Consider the following 16,807-nt stretch of genomic DNA (forward strand, 5'->3'; position numbering starts at 1 on the left):
TTCTCCCTTTTCCGTGGGGGTGGGGGGGCAGGAGGGAAGGAGATCACTGTTTTGTGTCTTGTCACTCCACAAACTTTGCTGGTGGTGGCTGCAGAGAACTGTCATTGTGATCTTTCCCACAGACGCCGATATTCAGAGCTTCTAAGGGGAAAAAAAGGCTAGACGCACAGAACACCAGTGTATGGGGACCGAGCCCTGGGACCACACCCCCCCCAAATCCTGATAGGACCCTTGTTAATAGGAGCGGGTATTATGGATATAACATCACTTAGTCCAAATATTCTTGGAAGTTTGGAACTTCTGCAGGAGCTGGTTCTTTTTCCCTAAGTGTATCTTTCCTCCTGGTCACCTAAAGACATCTTGCAGTTGTACATATTTCTTCTGGGTCAGTGCAAGGGTTTAAATTCTCCAGCTGAAGACAAACTCTGGCCCTGCAGTTAGGTCCATTCTCAATTGCATAAAATGTCTCTTATATTTAGTTTATCTTGTTAAGAGTTATGTAGACATCACATTTCTAAGTAAGTCACAGTTTTCTAGAATGTAAATTTAAATGACATATAGGGGTCCTTATAAACTGAAGAGGAGTGGAATTGCCATTATAATAACATTAAATATTTTTAAGTTACGGAGTTCTAACTAAATGCTACACAATGTAGTTTCTCCATTTGTTTTTAATCAACAATTTCTAAGTACCTATTGGACTCTAGAATTAGAAATATGGGGCTTTGCCTTTTGTAAGGTCCCAAATCATATTTCCCCTCATCCAGTGGTTCCTGAATGCTGGTGGGCCCCAAATTTCCAAGTAAATTCACCTGCCGTTACCAGTCATCCGGGGAGTAATCTGTGCATTTCAGACAGTGATCAAGCAATCTGCTGAACATTGTTTCTAACCAAATAAGTTTATTCTATTTTAATAGTGCTAATAATTTTAACAATGGTAAAGGGGGAATTTTAGGAACTGTGTGTATAGCAAGGCAGGAATGGTAATGCCTAGGTTTGGGAAGCTGAGGCCCAGAGCGGGGAGACGTCCGTCTGCCATGGAGCTGGGACCAGTACAGGGTCCCTGGTTCCACCAGTCTCAGCCCCATAATTTCATCCTAAAAGGAGCTGTCTAGTTAAGGGGCAAGACCTTTTAGGAACTGCCTGTAAACTTGGGAAAACAAGCGCTCAAAATTTGGAAGCAACAATGCAGGTTTCAGAATGGTGCTTAAGGCAGGCAAATAATGTTAAAGTCACAAAAGTTTGCCCTTTGTGAGCAAGTCTTCATGTAAGAAAAATTTCTCCCATGTTTTATTTGGTTCACTAATTCAGAAGAAAGTGCCTCGCACCAGACTGAAGAGAGAATTAAAATGTAAAAATGATTTGGATCATGCCTGGCTCTCAGCTGCACAGTCACTCACCTCCAATGTTTGGATGCTGCATTTGGACAAATCTTTAGAGGCTGGGCAGGCTCCTCCTACCACCAGTGACCCCTGCATGCCTTGGCTACAACAAAGGCCCTTTCAGAACCTCAGTCTCCAAGTCCAGTGGGTGGCTTTGGCTTGCCTCCCCTCAGCCTGGAGGTTCTGTTTTCCAGAAAGCAAAGAGCAGTGAAGACGACTGAAATTGAACAGGTTGCGAAAGGAACTCTGTGAACCCCGGAATACTTCCTATCAAATTGGGACAGGGCATTTCCAGCAGAGGCCAGCGCTTAGAAATTCCTAGGGCTGATTGGAACCTTTGAGGATGACAGCTGTCCTAGACCACTTAGTTAAATAAGCACTGGTTGGGGTAAGACCTGAGGGGAAGGTTAGGTTGGGTCAGAAACCCTCCTGGCCACTCGTCTTTGCTCTGGGCCCCTTACGAAGGCTAACACCCCTCCTTTTCATTCTAGATTGCTGCTGACTTGACACACAGATGTGACTGCAATTGTTGTGCCTCACATCTGGAAATTTGGTAGGTAGTTTACTCTGATGGGTAAACCTGGCCAGGAAACTTGGAAAAGTCCTTTGTCTGTCCTTCATGCTGTTACCCACTAGAAGACCTGTTAAGGCCGGGGAAGCACGGTCCAGCCCTATCCCAGAGAAAGACAAGAAACAACAAAATCCCTGAGCTGTGCTTACGCAGTGCTGTAGTGGTCAGTAAGCTGAATGTATTTGCTTCACTTAGAGCCTTTAAAAAAATGACCTTGAGGAATGCTTTGTTGACCTTAAGCTAATGCTTCAAAAAGCCGCGGTGGGGGGTGGGGGGGGCGTGGATGGGATGTTAATTTCTAAGAAATGTAGAATACTGCAGTTTGGAATATTAAATCTATTGCAACTATAAATCCCTCTGTCTCCATCCATTCAGAAAAACAAAGCCAAAGGAGAATTTCTTGGAAAGAACGGGGGATTTCCCTAAGTGATTAGCTGAAGAGGCAAGACTTCCTCTGTCCTCTCTCAAAAGAGCAAGCTATAGTAGCAGTTTCTGTCAATTTAATGTTACTGCTACTCTGGCTTTTAAAAAGTGACAGGACTTTTGTTTAGGTCTTGAATGGTTACTCTGTGTAGAGTATAAAGCCCATATAAGTGAATTAGACCTAGTTTCTTAAAATAAAAACAGTTACATAAAATTTTACTTTTTTTCCCCTCCAGTTAGCAGTCTTTTAGTTTTAGGTGCATGGCCAAGCCTAAGACACAACCTTGCCTGCTTCCCACCACGCAGTCCAGAACATCACTTCCTTCCTCCACTGGGAGCCTGGGAAGCAGGGAGGCTAGTGCAGCAGCTGTCAGGAAACAAGGCACAGGCAGGGCTGGGTAAACTGAGTTGTGTGGCATAGGGTGCCACTGACGGACGTCACGGAACCCTAAGCAGGATCACTCTCAAGTTCTCCCATCCTCTACAGTTGTATCTTTTAAAGGCACATTCAGAAACGTTGCAACTAGGAGCTGGGGTAAGCTGCACACCGCTGCTACACAGGGGTTACAGGGCCGCCAAGACTCCACAGCACAGAGTGGTGAGGCTGTCCTTGCTTTTGCCATGAGGGAGGGGGAGGCAGCCTACAGGAATCCAGCCTGCTTTGGTGTGGAGGCCTAAGAAGGGGCCAGCAACAGGAAAGACCAAGGCTGTGGTCAGTAACGCACGTACTTCACAGGTTTTTGGTATTTGTGTAGCAGCATTGATCCCCCTTATGTACAAAGGCTTCTGTAGCCAGCAAAGCTGGGAAAAACACACTTCTGCACACAGCTGGTGGCCTGGCTCCTCTCCCAGCGCTGACCGTCTGCTGCACAAGGCACAAAGTACAGAAAGTAGGAAGTCAGTCTAAACTGCAGTGAATATACAAATAGAGTTTAGAAAGGATTTCCTGAAGAGTTAGACCTGGGAGGTTTTACTTCCCTCTCAGGTTCTACTGAGGATCCTAAGAAACTCAGCCCAAGCCCTACCCAAGAGTTTTGCCTCTTAATCATCTTCACAGATGAGAAATTCTGAGGCTTTCCTCCCCAGATATGAGCTGAGTACTGCAAGTGTCCCTCTGGGACCTGGGCAGAGAGCAGGGGGCAGAGGTTCTGAGGGCCCAGAGAGCTGCCCACCTCACAGGCCCCTGGGCTCCAGGACCAGCCAATTCTCGGTGACCGTCTGCATGTCCTGGCCACTCAGAGGCTCCCGCAGCCTCACCTTCACCTCCAGCTTGCCCCCAGTGGGCTTCCTTCCATCCAGTACCTGTGAGGACCACGGAGAGGGAGATGGTAACTGATGGGATTAGGGGCTGGGAACAGGCAGCTCCCTATGCTCACAGGTAAGGAATGAGGAGCTAAAATACCGTGCAGTATCAACATAGGAGTCTCCATTTCTTGACAACCCTGGTGGTGGTAGTGGTTTTAGCTAAGTCTTATTTTAAAAAAAAAGAAAGGTAAAGTAGCTCTGGCTGGTGTGGCTGAGTGGGTGAAGCACTGGCCTGCAAACCAAAAGGTCGCCAGTTTGATTCCTGGTCACAGCACATGCTTGGGTGGCAGGCATGCAAGAGACAACGATCGATGTGTGTCTCACATGTCGATATTTCTCTCCCTTCCTTCCTCTCTGAAAATTAGTATGTAAATCTCAGTAAGCATCAATGCTCTGAGGTACAGATGAGAAACCTAGAGTTCTGCTTACTCAGTTTCCCCATGGCAATTCCTGGAAGAAATGCTCTGGCTTAAAGGTACAGCCTGAAAACCACTAAGCCCAGACCCTCCCTTCACAGGTGGCCCAGAGAGAGCAGATACTACGTTACACAGCCAGTGTGGCAAGGCCAGGACTAGAACCCAGGCCAAGGGTTCCTACCATCCACCATGCTGCCTCCCTGCTCACAGGGAGGGGGCAGCTGAAGTGCAAAGCAGTGAATGCTGAGGCTCAAGAAGTCTAACCACCACCTACCATCAACATGGTCAATACACAGTAGGCCCACTTAAGAAAAACTCCCCAAAAAAGGTGGCGGAGGGAGGGAAGTGCACAACAGTGGGAAAAGCCCCACCTAAGAAGGCAGCAAGGGTCTGAGCCACACTCTGTCAGGCACACACCCTTCTCTCTGGACCTTCGTTTCCTCGTTTCCTCATTGGTCAGAGGCAAGCTTTTAGAGTCAGTCGCTGCCTGTGAAATTTGACAAGTTCATGGGAACTTAAGGAGCTATCTGGGGCCAGTTCCCAAACACAGAGCATCTTCATTGTGGTAGGTCCCTGATTTTGAAAACCTTATCAACCTCATGTTCACAGCTTGTTCCACTTCATCAAGCTGCCAGACAACTGCCCAAACCAGGAGTTTCTCCGTGCCAAGCCGACAGCAACAACCAGACCCCTCAAAGGCCCTGTAATCCACCATCCCTGGGAACCTGAGCGACCCAGAGTGTTGTGGAAACAGAGTAGCTACTTTCTGAATGGGTGATGCTATAAAATTTTGTCATACCCTCTGAATCTCTTCATTGTGAAATGGGAATAACCTGGTCTACAACCTATTTACAGGTACTTTTTAATGGGCACAAAAACCCTACAACAGGGACTGATGTTCAATTAATGTCGGCTTTTCACTTGCCAAGTCCTCTGGTTCGCCCGCCCAACCTCCACAACCTGAGACCTACCTCCAAAATCTCTCTGATCTCACACTCATTCTCCAGCCGCTCCAGTTTCAGGTGGGCTGTGCCAACCAGCTTGTCACTTCTGAAGAAGGATCTGGGGAGCCAATGGTCAGCAGAGGATTGGACTAGGCAGGGAATGCAGGAATGAGCTGGCTGAGTCCAGCACAAGAAAATAGTAGTAGCAGGAGTGGGAGCAACAACAGAAGTCTCTCCTTCCTCCCAGCCCACCCCTTCACGGCAGGAATGGCCAACAGGAGCCTCACCCTTTGTGGAAGATTTCAAACTTGATTCCTTTGCTTTGGATCACCCTCCTGAAGCCCCGGTGGTTTCGGTTGATGTTTAGTTTGAAGAGTTGATCAAATTCTGCGAGGGGGGGAGAAAAAGGGGCTTGGCTCCCAGGGATTTCCTGAGGAGGGGCTAGCCTCCCTTCTGGATGATTCTGCTTGCAATTCAGAGAGACAACCACTGGAGGGTGGTAGAGCCTCTATGTCCCGGCCCTGGAACTCAACTTGGACAGTTCTTGATAGAGATTACTATACTGTACTCTTAATAGCGAGTACACTCAGGTGGGAGGAACTTGGAATTTAGATTCAGGATTTCTAACACCTCTTTGCTCAGAGGCCATAGGCAAGTCCCTTTACCTCTCTGAGCCTCAATTTCCCCAACTACATGAGAGGAGTGATCATAACACCCGCCCACATCTCCCAAGTTGAGTAGCAAGGAACAACAGATCTGGAAGTAAGTGCTGCACACAGACACCAGAGAAGAGAGGGAGCAGAAGGCAGCCCTCACCTGGAGAGTTTGTGTTCTTCACCACAGCTGTTTTGTTTTTTTGAGCCTGGTCCTAAAGCAGTAAGAAGGAAGAAGTCGGGACAGCTTGAAAAAACAGGTCTATCAGGTCCAGAGGTCTGGGCTAAGTCAGTGCTGAGGGAAGTGACACCTATAAGGAGTGGGCCTATGGGTCTTCAAGCCCCTCCCTAGAGCCAGACCTCCCAGGGGTGGGGAGAAATTGAGCACAGGGTCCTGGAACGAGTTCAGAAGATCCTACCTCTACCTGACCCTCACCGAGTTAGGGTAGTGGAACTCAAACCGCACAAACGCGTCCAAGTCATCAGGGGTCACCCCTACAAAGGAGAAATGGGAGCCGGGGTCAGAGGGAGTAGCCAGGGGCCCAGCATGTGAGGTGGAGGGAGAGCCAGTGTCCCCTTAAAGGCCAGGGGAGGAGTGTCTGGGCAAGAGCCTACAGAATAGGAGTGGCCCTGGGGCTACCTGGAGGGGCTGGGAGATTCATTCCCTGGACAATGATCAGATGCATCTCTGTGCTGTTGAGTTCTGAGAAGATCCTATAGCCAGGGAGCAAGGAGAAAGAGCTCAAAGTGAAGGAGTGCAGTGGGAAAGGGTCCCATCTTCCAGGACTGCCCGTCTGCCAGGTGGTCAGGAATACAGAGCCCAGGGAGGCGAAGCTCGGCTGGGCTAGGAGCAGCAGAGCTGGTACAAAGACCTCCCTGCAGAGCTCCTTCCCTAGCCACCCCAGCTCTGAGCTCCTCACAGGCAGTCACCATGTCCCACCTCCCACACCCCCAGGCCTAGTGCCTATGGCAAGGCCAAGCCTGGAAATTCTTACTAAAGGGGCCTAAGTCTCCAGCCTTGGCTCCCAGCTGCTCGGCACATCCCTGCATGGAGCCATTGGCTCCCTAAGGCTTTGGTACCTCACAGTGTGGAATGTCTTCAACTCAAAGTGGTGGCTAGGAGGGTCAAGGCCCTGGGCCTGGGCCAGCTTCAGGATCTCAAGTTGCTTCTTGCGGTCCTGAGCAAGCTTCTCAAACCTGACAGGGTTGGGTGCACACTTCAGCATGACAGGGCTCACTGTCTGCTCCCCACCCAACATGCCCCAGCCCCTGCATTTACCGAGTCGTCTCGGCCACATTGCCCTGGTGCATGAACTGCTTGGAGAACAGCAGGCACTTCTGAAAAGAGAGGCCGAGAGTGGGTCCAGAATGGCTTTAGAGGCCCAATTCCTGAAAGCTCCAACCTTCTACAGTCTCACCCTTCTCCCCCAACACATACCTCTTCCCCAAGATCACTGTTTCCAAGACCCACGTTTTTCCTGTTTTTTTTGATAGCCATTCCCCAAAATTCACTCAGCAAACTCCTATTCTTCCTTTAAAAGCTAACAGAAACAGCACTTCAGAAAGCAGACTTGCAGGCAGTTCTGATCGACACATGCAAATACATACATATGTGCACACGCCCTTCTACGTGTGTGTGTGTGTGTGTGTCCCCTAACACCTCCTCTTATCTTCAAAGTGCTTTCCCCTCCAGTCTGTTGTTTCAACTTCACAACCACCCAGTGGTAGTAATAATCTTACTCTACGGACGACAATGTGGTTCAGAGTGGGGAAGTGCCTGCCCAAGGTCACACAGTCAGTAAGTGGAAGAGCTAGAAAATGAACCCAGGCCTATCTGGTCTGAGCCTATGCCCTTCCCCCAAGGGAGGCTGTGGGCACTGAAGGGAGGAAAGACAGGCAGTCCACTGACCTCATGTTGCTCCAGGAGCATTTTTTGCAGCTGGGCATACACCTCCTCAGCCTTCTGGGAGAGGCGCAGGTCTTCATGGTGAATGAGGATGAAGTCACCCTCTTCATCCGTCAAGGGTGAAGGTACCTGCCCAGGTCACAAGGCCCCTCAGGGGCCCCAAGGGTCAGATTATCCCTCTACTGAGCCTAACAAAGGCAGGAACCCAAACCCAATGTTCCTCCCACTTCAACAACCAGTGATGGGAACTCACTGCCTCCCTTTATATCCCAGGCTGCTGCAACACTGCCTCCCACTGGCCTTGCTCTGCCTTGTTACTTCCGACCAGAGGCAGCCCACCAGGCCTTCCCCTGGCCTCTCTTGGGGCCACAGAGTAGACAGAGGCTCTTTCCCAGCAGTCACCATGTCCTACTCACATCTCCCCCTCAGGCCGGCCCTAGGGCCCCTCAGGGAAGGTACGACCACCACAATGGACAGCAGCATCTGAGCAGCTGCTTTGTTCACAGCCCTGCTGTCAAGCTTGCCACCCGCCTCTCCTGCCTGAGAAGTCCTTAACCAGGTGGACTCACCTTGGACAGGTCCAGCGGTCGGCCGGCTCGGACCTGGATAATCTGAGCCTCGAGGCATTTGGCCTGCCGCAGATGAGCTTTGGCTTGTTCCAGGTCCCGGCCACGCTTGGCCTGCAGGGCTGCCCGCTGGTACTGCAGTTTGCGGGCCTCCAGCAGTGCCAGCTGCTCCCGTACTGCAGGGACAACACTGCTGTTTAGAGCCACGCCTCCCCTCACTAGAGCCTGCAGTCCCCCACCCCTCTTCTCCCAACTCACCAGAGGGGCTCAGTGACTCCTTAGAACTTGAAGCCTTGGGCTCAGGCAGGGAGCGGGATGAAGGGACCAGAGGCTTCTTGGACACTGGGGCCTGGGCTGGAGGCTCATCCTGCAGGAGCGCAGGAGGAGGTCACAGGGAATCTGTCCCCACCCCAGCTGTGGCAGCACAGACTGGGACTCTCTTCCTAACACTGCACTAACTTGCTGGGTGTACTGACATGAATGGCTTCCCCGTGTGGGCCCTATAAAATCTCAGAGCTACAAAGAGCCTCAAAATCTCTGAGCTAACCTTCCCAACAGCAGACACCAGGGTTTTCGGGATCAAACCAGGGCTCTGGGGTCAGAAAGACCTCCATTTGAATCTAGATCTGCTAACGCCTATCTGAATGGCCTTGGCCAAGTTTTTTTTTCTGTAAAATAGCAGAAAGCATAGCTACTTTGTTGGACTCGTTAGTATGGACATCAGGATCTGGGTTTGCCCCTCATCTGCCATTTCCCCCGCAACCCCTGGAGTCCTGGGCCCTCAGCCAAACCTCATCCTCATCCCCATCTTCCTCGGCTGGAGCTGTATCCTCGGAGGAGGCTAGTTTCTGGGCAGCAGCTAAAGTGGCTGCTACTGCATCCTCCTCCGTGCCCGTAGTGGGCTCCAGACCAGGGATGGGAGGGAATCCTGTGGGAGAGAGAGAGCTGGGCAAGGGGTAGGGTGGCAACAGGGAAGCACTAGGTTGCTATGGGCTTTGGCTGGGACTTCCTGGACATGTCTGCATCCCAGAGTGGAGGCAGACACGAGGAATCATTCCCCGCCTCCCCGCCAAAGATCATAAAGACCTTAGGCCAAGTATCACGTACCTGGAGGAACAGGCAACTCGGCAAAATCAACCTTGCGTCCTGCTCGATGCGCTCGAATGGCATCTTGATATTGCTGCAAGGGAAAGGAGGGAGGGGCCTATGGTGGGCAGCAGTCTGCAGGCTCCACACAGGGACAGACAGGGAAAGGAGAGTGAAAGCAGCCCCCAGGGGAAAAAGAGCCCAAGGCAGCAAGGGCTCGAGAGAGACGGACGGACACTAAAGGACCAGGGCTAGCTGCAAGAGCAGACAGAGAGGCTGACACGGGCAGTGGGTTTCACAGCTGCGGGCCCACCTTGGCAATGCGCTCGTGCATCCGGGCCTTTCGCTCATCCCCACTACAGCGGGCCTGGGTGCCTGCCTCCCGGTACTTGTTCAGCCTCTGCTGCAGGGCATCCAGCACTGTCTGTGGCTCAGTATGGGCCACTAGAGAGGAGGAAGGAGATAGCATCAGCTTTGCCTGCCTCTCCCCAGGTCCCCACTCCCCAGTCCCACCATCCCATCCTACCTGGGGTTGCTGGGGTGTCAGGGGCCATCACTGGGTGCACTCGCTCCACAGCTGGGGGTACAACTGAGGGTGCTATGAGGGCCTTGGAAGACTGTGGGAGGTCTGGGGGACCCAGAGCAGAAATGTAGGTGTGGGTGCCTGGCCAGACCCAGCTGGAGCAGGCCCCCCCCACCATCCCCATACTGACCTTCAGGTGCCGGGGGCATGGCACTCAGGTCCACAGGCTGCCCCTTCTCCAGGGCCTCCAGCACGGCACCAAATCTCTGCAGTAGTAAGAAAAGCAGGCGTGGCCAGGGAACCCCATGAGCCTGGGCTGAAAAAGAGACTCCCCCTCAGGCCGGTCTAGCTGCATGACCTTGAGCGGGTCACTGTCCCCAGCTGTGAAACAAGGGGTTGGACACAGGGCCCCCAAGCCAGATGTCATACCTTCCCAATCCTCATGAGCTCCCGGGCACGGTCTAGGTCTCCAGCCCGCTTGGCATTCAAGGCAGCTACTTTGTACTCCCTCTGTCGTGCCGCCAACAGGGCCCGTGGGCCTGGGTCTGGGTCTGAACTGGGAGGGGCAGGGCTGCCCAAGAGGCTTGTCTCAGGCTGAGAAGAGCTGTCTTTGGAGAAAAAAAAGCCCAAAGAGGGGGCATCAGGGTAAAGGAGAAGGTGCCCACCTTGGGTTCCCAGTGCCCACAGGAAAGGTGTGACTAATGCCAGTTGAGGGGGGGTGTGGGGGGGAGCAGGCCATGGGCTCTGACTTGGGAAGGAGCACAGGATTTCAGTGTCTCTGGATACCTGGCAGCAGGGTAGGGGGAGCAGGGAGGTCTGCCTCAGGGCTCCTGTTGGTTGTCTCCTGGGGGACCGGGGGCTTCTTGCCCAAGGCCACTGGAGGTGGTATCTCATCCTCATTGATCTTCCTGCCTTTCCTTACAGCAGCCAGCTGGGACTCTAGAGTCTGGGGGAGAGAAGAGCCAAAAACCTAGCCAGCCATCTCGGCCTGGACCCTGACTGAAGACAGGCCAGGGATCCTTTACCGCTACAAGGCCGGCAGGGAGGCCTCCCCTGTACTGGCGCAACCTCCTGCTGCCTCACCCACTGCCCTGAACCCCACTCCTCCCAGCCCTGCTCCCTGGATGGGCCCAACCCACCTTTAGGCCACGTTCACAACGCCTGGCTTTGGCTGCTTCACCTGCCTCTTTGGCGCTGGCTGCGGCTTCCCGGTAATTGTGGATCCGATCCTCCAGCAGAGCCTGCAGCCCCTGAGGCCCTCCAGCCTGTAGATACTCCAGTTCAGGGCCTGGCCACTCCAGGGCCAGCTAGGCCCTTGCTGCTCCCTCCCTGCAAGGAAGCTGCCCCAGAAGACAGAGCTCTTGGATTCAAGGAGGATGAGCCTAAAAGCCTCAAAGAGGAGGCAAAGACTTACTGGAGAGGCCAGAGGCCATATCAGAGGCAAACACTGAGGCCCAGACAATCTGTGGACGGCTGCAGGGGGTGGCCCGGGAGAACAGAGAGGCCTTTGAGGCCAGCCAGGCACCAAAGAGTTTCTCGGGCTCGGTCACTGCTTGGGGCACTGCTGAAGGAGGGCCCTGGGGAGGGTTACTGCAGCCTTCCTATGCAAGCCATGCTGCTGAACGGGGACACGCAGGGGTATCCAAGGCACACGGGACGCCCCCAGAACCTACCTGAGCTGCTGGAACTGCAGCTGTTAGGAGAGCTGTCTGCACCGGAGGTTCAGTGTTTTTCTGCCCCTTCTCCTCAGAGCTCTCCTCCATGGCTGTCTCATCGTCATCCGGGGACCCAACTTCCTCATCTGCACCCAGGACCTCCTGCAGCTCAGTCTGGGGAGACACAAGTTCCAGGAGCTTGGGAGCCTCGTGGCCATAGCTATGAAAGGATCTGAACATAAAGGACCCTCTCCCCCAGCAGTCCCTCCCGACATCAGTCACTGTGCCCGAAAGTTCCTGCTACCAAAACACTTCTTTAATCTAACTGAGGACAGGTAGCCTTGGAAACAGTGAAGACTACAAATCTGAGAATCCTTAAGCACAGCATGCAGACCAGGCATCAAAGGAAACTAGTCTAACACTGTACAGGCAGGCAAACAGGCCCAAGAAGGGCAGGGCAGCCACTCAACATCGGAGCACACAGAGGGACAAGCCCCAGGCCTCTTCCACAGGCTTGAACGCAGAGCCCTCGGCCACCGGCCTGGTAAACGCACCAGCAAGTCTGTATCCTCCTCCAGCCCTTCTTCCTCCTCGTCCTCCTCCTCCTCCACATCCCGCATACAGTCCTCCGCCAGCTTCTCGATGTGGGCCATCGGCAAGGGCACTGGGGGAACAGAGCGTCAGGGCCTCAGAACAGGTCCACGAAGAGTAGAGTCTTCAACGCACTGGGTGTTTCTACACCCAGGTAGAAACCTTGCCCTTCCCAGGCAAGTCAATGTCCCAGCTCAAAAGACCCTCACAGCAGGGAACCTTCCTGGACCCTCTAAAAGGCAACAAGCTGCTCTCTTCTCAGCATTTTTGTTGTAGTTCTTCACAGGTGTATTCATCCATTCCTCCTAGCCACACCTTTCCCATATGTAAAGACTTTTAACATCTGTTTGAACTTCACAATAATTCTGCAAGATAGGTCATATTATCCCCATTTTACAGGGGGAAAACTACCAATATTCATTTCCCTAATATTGCAATCCTATTAAGTGGCAGAGCCGTGACTCAAACCCAGGCTGGTCTAACCCCGGAGGTCTGAACTGAGAGAAAATGGAGGGCCGTGGTTCTCCCATTATCGTAGCTCAGGGGTACGTGCAACTGTGGGGAGATTCCCGCTGAGGGTTCCTGGTGAGAGGAGAGGAAGCTTTAGGTCCTCTGGCCCTCCCCGACTTCAGGTCTGTGTCCTCTTCCAGGCTGGGGAGGAAGATTACACTTATTCATTCATGAGACACAACTTCTATGCACTAGGCCCCGTTTCTGTATCAGACCCTGGCTAGAGCTGAGCACAGGGACCTGAGTCATGAAGGGGCATCCAGGGAAGCAGTGAGCTCCCCGTCACACAGGTGTGTGAGCAGGGCAAGACAGCCTCTTGGTGGGAGTGCTGCAGAAGGGACATGGAGACCAGAAGACCAGGTGATTTGGCTGGATCCTTGCAGCTGGGAGGAGGACCCTCTCCACCACCTGCCTGAGCCCATCTGGCCCTAGCACCAAGTCCAGCCCAGCCCCAGAAACTTACCCTTGCCCTGTCTCTTGGGTGCTGGCTTCCTGCCTGTGGTCTCTGCTTCTCCAGTGAGGGCCAGCAGCTCAGCCTCCAGGTCCCCATCATCTTCGGCCTCCTCCATCCCCAACAGCATGTCCTCAGGGCTGAACTCCACGAACAGTCCCAGCTAAGAGCAGATAAGCTTTCTTAGGAACCACACAATGAGGAAGAGGTGTGTGCAGCCAAGCCCCAGAGCCAGTCTCCCAGAGGTCAGTGGCTCCTTCACTGTCTGAGGCCAAATGTGCAAAAGGGAAACTGAGGCCTGCAACATTACCCTTTAGGGTACTCCCTGGTGACTCTGCAAAGAGCCCAATAAGACTACAATGACATTATTCTTCCTCACTAGCTGCCGGGGACCGTACTCGGCACACTACAGTACTTACTATCTTAGTTAATTCTCACAATCCTGAGGGGTAGGTCCTATTTTCTTTTTTTATTTTAACACATATATAACATGAAAATTATCTTAACCATTTTTTAAAATCCTCACCTGAGGATGTTTCCATTGTTTTTTTATGTGTTTTTTGTTTGTTTGTTTTTTTTTTAGAGAGAGGAAAGAAGAAGGGAGAGAAAGAGAAAGAGAGAGCGAGAGATCGATTAGTTTCCTTCCATATACACCCCAACCAGGGATTGAACCTGAACCTGCAACCGAGGCATGTGCCCTAACCGGGAATGGAACCGGCACCCTCTCGTCCCCAGAAGGACACTCCTACCACGGGAGCCACGCAGCCTGGGCATCTTACCCATTTTTAGTATAAAGTTCAGTTGCATTAAGTACATCACACTGTTGTTCACCATCTGTCCACAGAACTCTCTTCGTCTTGCAAAACTGACACTCTGTACCCATTAAACAGTAACTCCCCACTCCCCTCTTGCCCCAGCCCCTGATAATTACATTCTATTTTCTGTCTCCATGAATCTGACCACTCCACATAGATGTAGGTCCTCCTTATATCTCCATGTTCAGATGCCACTGAGACAGCCTTGTTAAGTGGCAGAGAAAGAATTTAAAATATGATCATGTGACTTCAGTCCATGCCCACTCTCCTACCACCTCCCTTACCTGCCTATTTTAAGACAATAAAAATGGAGTAAGAAGTCTCGGGACTTGGGCCCAGAGAAAACAAATAAATAGAGAGATTAGAGGACAGACCCTTAAGGATGCAAAGCTCTCCTGGCAGACTTAGCCCTCAAGCCCTGGCATCCCTGGCTGGCAAGCAGAGTCGTGGCCTAAATGAGGAACCCATGAGAGTGCCGAGGCCCCATCAGCACACCCTGAACTCCGGTGGTTTCTGAACCCTGCAGATCACTTGTCTGGAGGCGGCCATGGCAGGGGATGCCTGCACTGAGACACAGGAGAGTTCAAGACTCATATCCCCCGTGAGTGTGGAAGGAGCTAGTCAGAGTGTCTCTAAGGGCTCTGCCAACTCCAGGAGGCACTTGCTCCATGTCTCTGGACTAATGGGATACCATACCAGTGACCCAGTTTGCCCATGCCATTTAGGGACCTCCCACCCTGGCTCAGGGGCGAGGAGGCTATATACATACCTGCTTGGCAGCCGCCACACCCTGACCACTGGCCTGAGGGCCCTTCCGAGGTCTCGGCCCCGGCATCTTGGCTGCCTAGATACCTGTCTGGTGGGGAATGGAAGAGACTGAGACTGGAGCAACCTATAAGCCCTTCCCCCAACGGTGCTACCTTAGCAAGGTGTGGTTAGTACACTCCCAGCGCGGAGAAAAAATGTCAACCCTTATAGACCAAAGGATGAAATACTGACACTGGAAGTGAAGCACTGAAGCAAGAAACACAGGAGTTAGAAGGGATGGGGACCACCTGTCAGTGGGCTTAGGTGGGGAGTGGACACACAATAAAAGTTTACTGAACTGACCTGACAAATCTGGATTGAACAAATGGGGAGGAGCTTAGGAAGACAGATTCAGGGAAGTTGCTCTAGGTAAGGGGTTGGGTGGGTAGGATTCAGGAAGGCTCTAAAGCTGTGCTTTCAAATATGGTAGCCATGTGTGGCTATTTAATTACACTGGAATTCACTAAAATTAAAAATCCACTTCCTGTTATTAGCTACCATTGGCCAGCACAAATATTGAACATTTTCATCACCAGAAATAGTTCTATTGGACAGTTCTGCTGTAGAGAACCCTGACTCAGCATTCTGATTCTCTCAGAGAGCTCACAACCATTCATAGGACCTACTATGTGCGGGGACCTTGTGTTGGGCTCTGGCAGAGCAGCAATGAGTCTGACATGTTCTCAACCCTCAAAGATCATTTACACCGCGGAGAGCCTGATTCCGGGGCAAAAGCCACACAGAACTGCCCCAGGGGTCACGACTGCCCAAGTGCAGCCCCTCATCCAGCACCACAGAGAAAAGACTTCATGGAGATGATGCCTGTGCTGAGTCACGTAGAAGCTGGGAAAAAGGATTCCAAACAGATGGAACAACCTGATGATAGATCTAAGGTGAAAAAGGCTGACCTACACAGGGAACTAAAGGCCTGGGCTTATTGGGGCATAAAGTGTGAGACAGGAAATGGTACCAGTGAAGCTGAAAATGTGAGCAAAGGACAAAGTAAACTTTTAAACTTTAAAGGAGTTTGGGCATTATTCTAGGGCAATGCCTGTGGCGGGATCAGATCGGCTGCAGAAGGGAGGCTGGAGGCCGTCGCTTCTTGCAACGGTGCAGGCAAAAGGGGCGAGCTGCGGTGCCGTGGGGGTGGCGAGAAGTGTTCGGAGTCTGGAGTTCGGGGGTGAAATCAACTGGGCTCGGAGGTTATCTGGATGTGGGTGCACGGGAGGGGGCGCGCAGGGTGACTTCGGGAGTCAGATTTCAGTGGCTTGGGTGAATGGCGGGCTGCCCACTGAGCAGAGGCACTAAGAGCGGGTTCAGGGAGAGACGAGGTCAGTCCGACACGCCAAGTCTGCGGGTCCGGGGCCACGAGGATGGGCGCATCGGTGCTGGACCCAGGCTCAGGATCAAGAAGAGAGGAGGGCAGCAGAGTGCCCAGCAGAGGCGAAGCCGGGGGACCCCACTCCCTCGCGGCAGGACGCGCCTCCCTGCCCCACCCTAGCAGACTCCATCTCCCCCGCCATCCGCAGGTCACCCCTCGCTGGGAGTTGGGAGCAGGTACGCAGCATACCTCTCGGCGAATCCGAAACCAACCCAGACCTTCTCTCGCCCCGCACCGCCCGGGGCTCCCGGGGCCACCGGGCGGTGGCGGCACTGGCGGCGGCAGCAGTGGCGGCAGCCGTGACAGGAAGCTCCCCCTACGGACACCGCTCGCGCCCTAACACGTGACTCCGCGACTCTGTGGTGAGCAGTACGCATGCGCAAGGCTAAGTGGGTGTGGCGCCCCAACAGGTGATTCCGAGGGTGGAGTTCCGAGCGCACCCGCAGGACCAAGCTCATTTTGAGGGCGGACGGGCAGTTCCGGGATGTCCACCAGCGTGCGCAAGAGCAATAGGTGCGTCATCTGCTCTTGCCCAATTACAACTGCCCCGCCGAGTTCCTGCCAGCCCGAGGCTCCCCCTGGCCTAGGCCCGCTCCGGGGCTCGGCCTCGGCGTGGGGGCAAGAGTAGCACAGACCCCATCCTAGGGGCCTGCTTCTCAGCCTGTCACCTTCTCAGTCCTGTCGTTTTTGTCTCCAGGGAAACGTAAATGTAGCTCGCCATATTTTTAACCATTTAGCATGTGAACGTACCTTTTCCAATTAGAAGGTGGGTTAAAGACTTAAGGTGTGATAGGCAGTGGGTGCTCATTGCACCTCTTCGTG

General features: G+C 52.8%; 1 protein-coding gene across 2 annotated transcripts; it reads right to left on the reverse strand.

Annotated features, from left to right (window-relative positions):
- Positions 1-880: 880 nt before the first annotated feature.
- Positions 881-16,314, reverse strand: CC2D1B (coiled-coil and C2 domain containing 1B). 2 transcript variants are annotated; one of them, XM_045204158.3, is made up of 25 exons: positions 16,175-16,314; positions 14,567-14,653; positions 12,995-13,145; positions 11,985-12,094; positions 11,449-11,604; positions 10,915-11,040; positions 10,562-10,721; positions 10,205-10,383; positions 9,966-10,041; positions 9,779-9,880; positions 9,566-9,696; positions 9,274-9,346; positions 8,958-9,094; positions 8,425-8,533; positions 8,170-8,342; positions 7,604-7,729; positions 6,974-7,032; positions 6,775-6,891; positions 6,335-6,408; positions 6,131-6,189; positions 5,858-5,909; positions 5,329-5,428; positions 5,069-5,159; positions 3,549-3,678; positions 881-3,238 (listed from the first exon to the last, which is right to left on the reverse strand). In XM_045204158.3, exons 2-24 carry the CDS (start codon positions 14,630-14,632, stop codon positions 3,550-3,552), a joined length of 2,556 nt encoding a protein of 851 aa, XP_045060093.2. In that variant the 5' UTR covers positions 14,633-14,653; positions 16,175-16,314; the 3' UTR covers positions 881-3,238; position 3,549. The 2 variants fall into 2 exon arrangements, with proteins under 2 accessions (XP_045060093.2, XP_024426928.2); XM_024571160.4 differs by having other exon boundaries at positions 881-3,241.
- Positions 16,315-16,807: the final 493 nt, after the last annotated feature.

This window comes from Desmodus rotundus, chromosome 3, assembly GCF_022682495.2.
Source record: "Desmodus rotundus isolate HL8 chromosome 3, HLdesRot8A.1, whole genome shotgun sequence".
NCBI classification, from domain to species: Eukaryota; Metazoa; Chordata; class Mammalia; order Chiroptera; family Phyllostomidae; genus Desmodus; species Desmodus rotundus.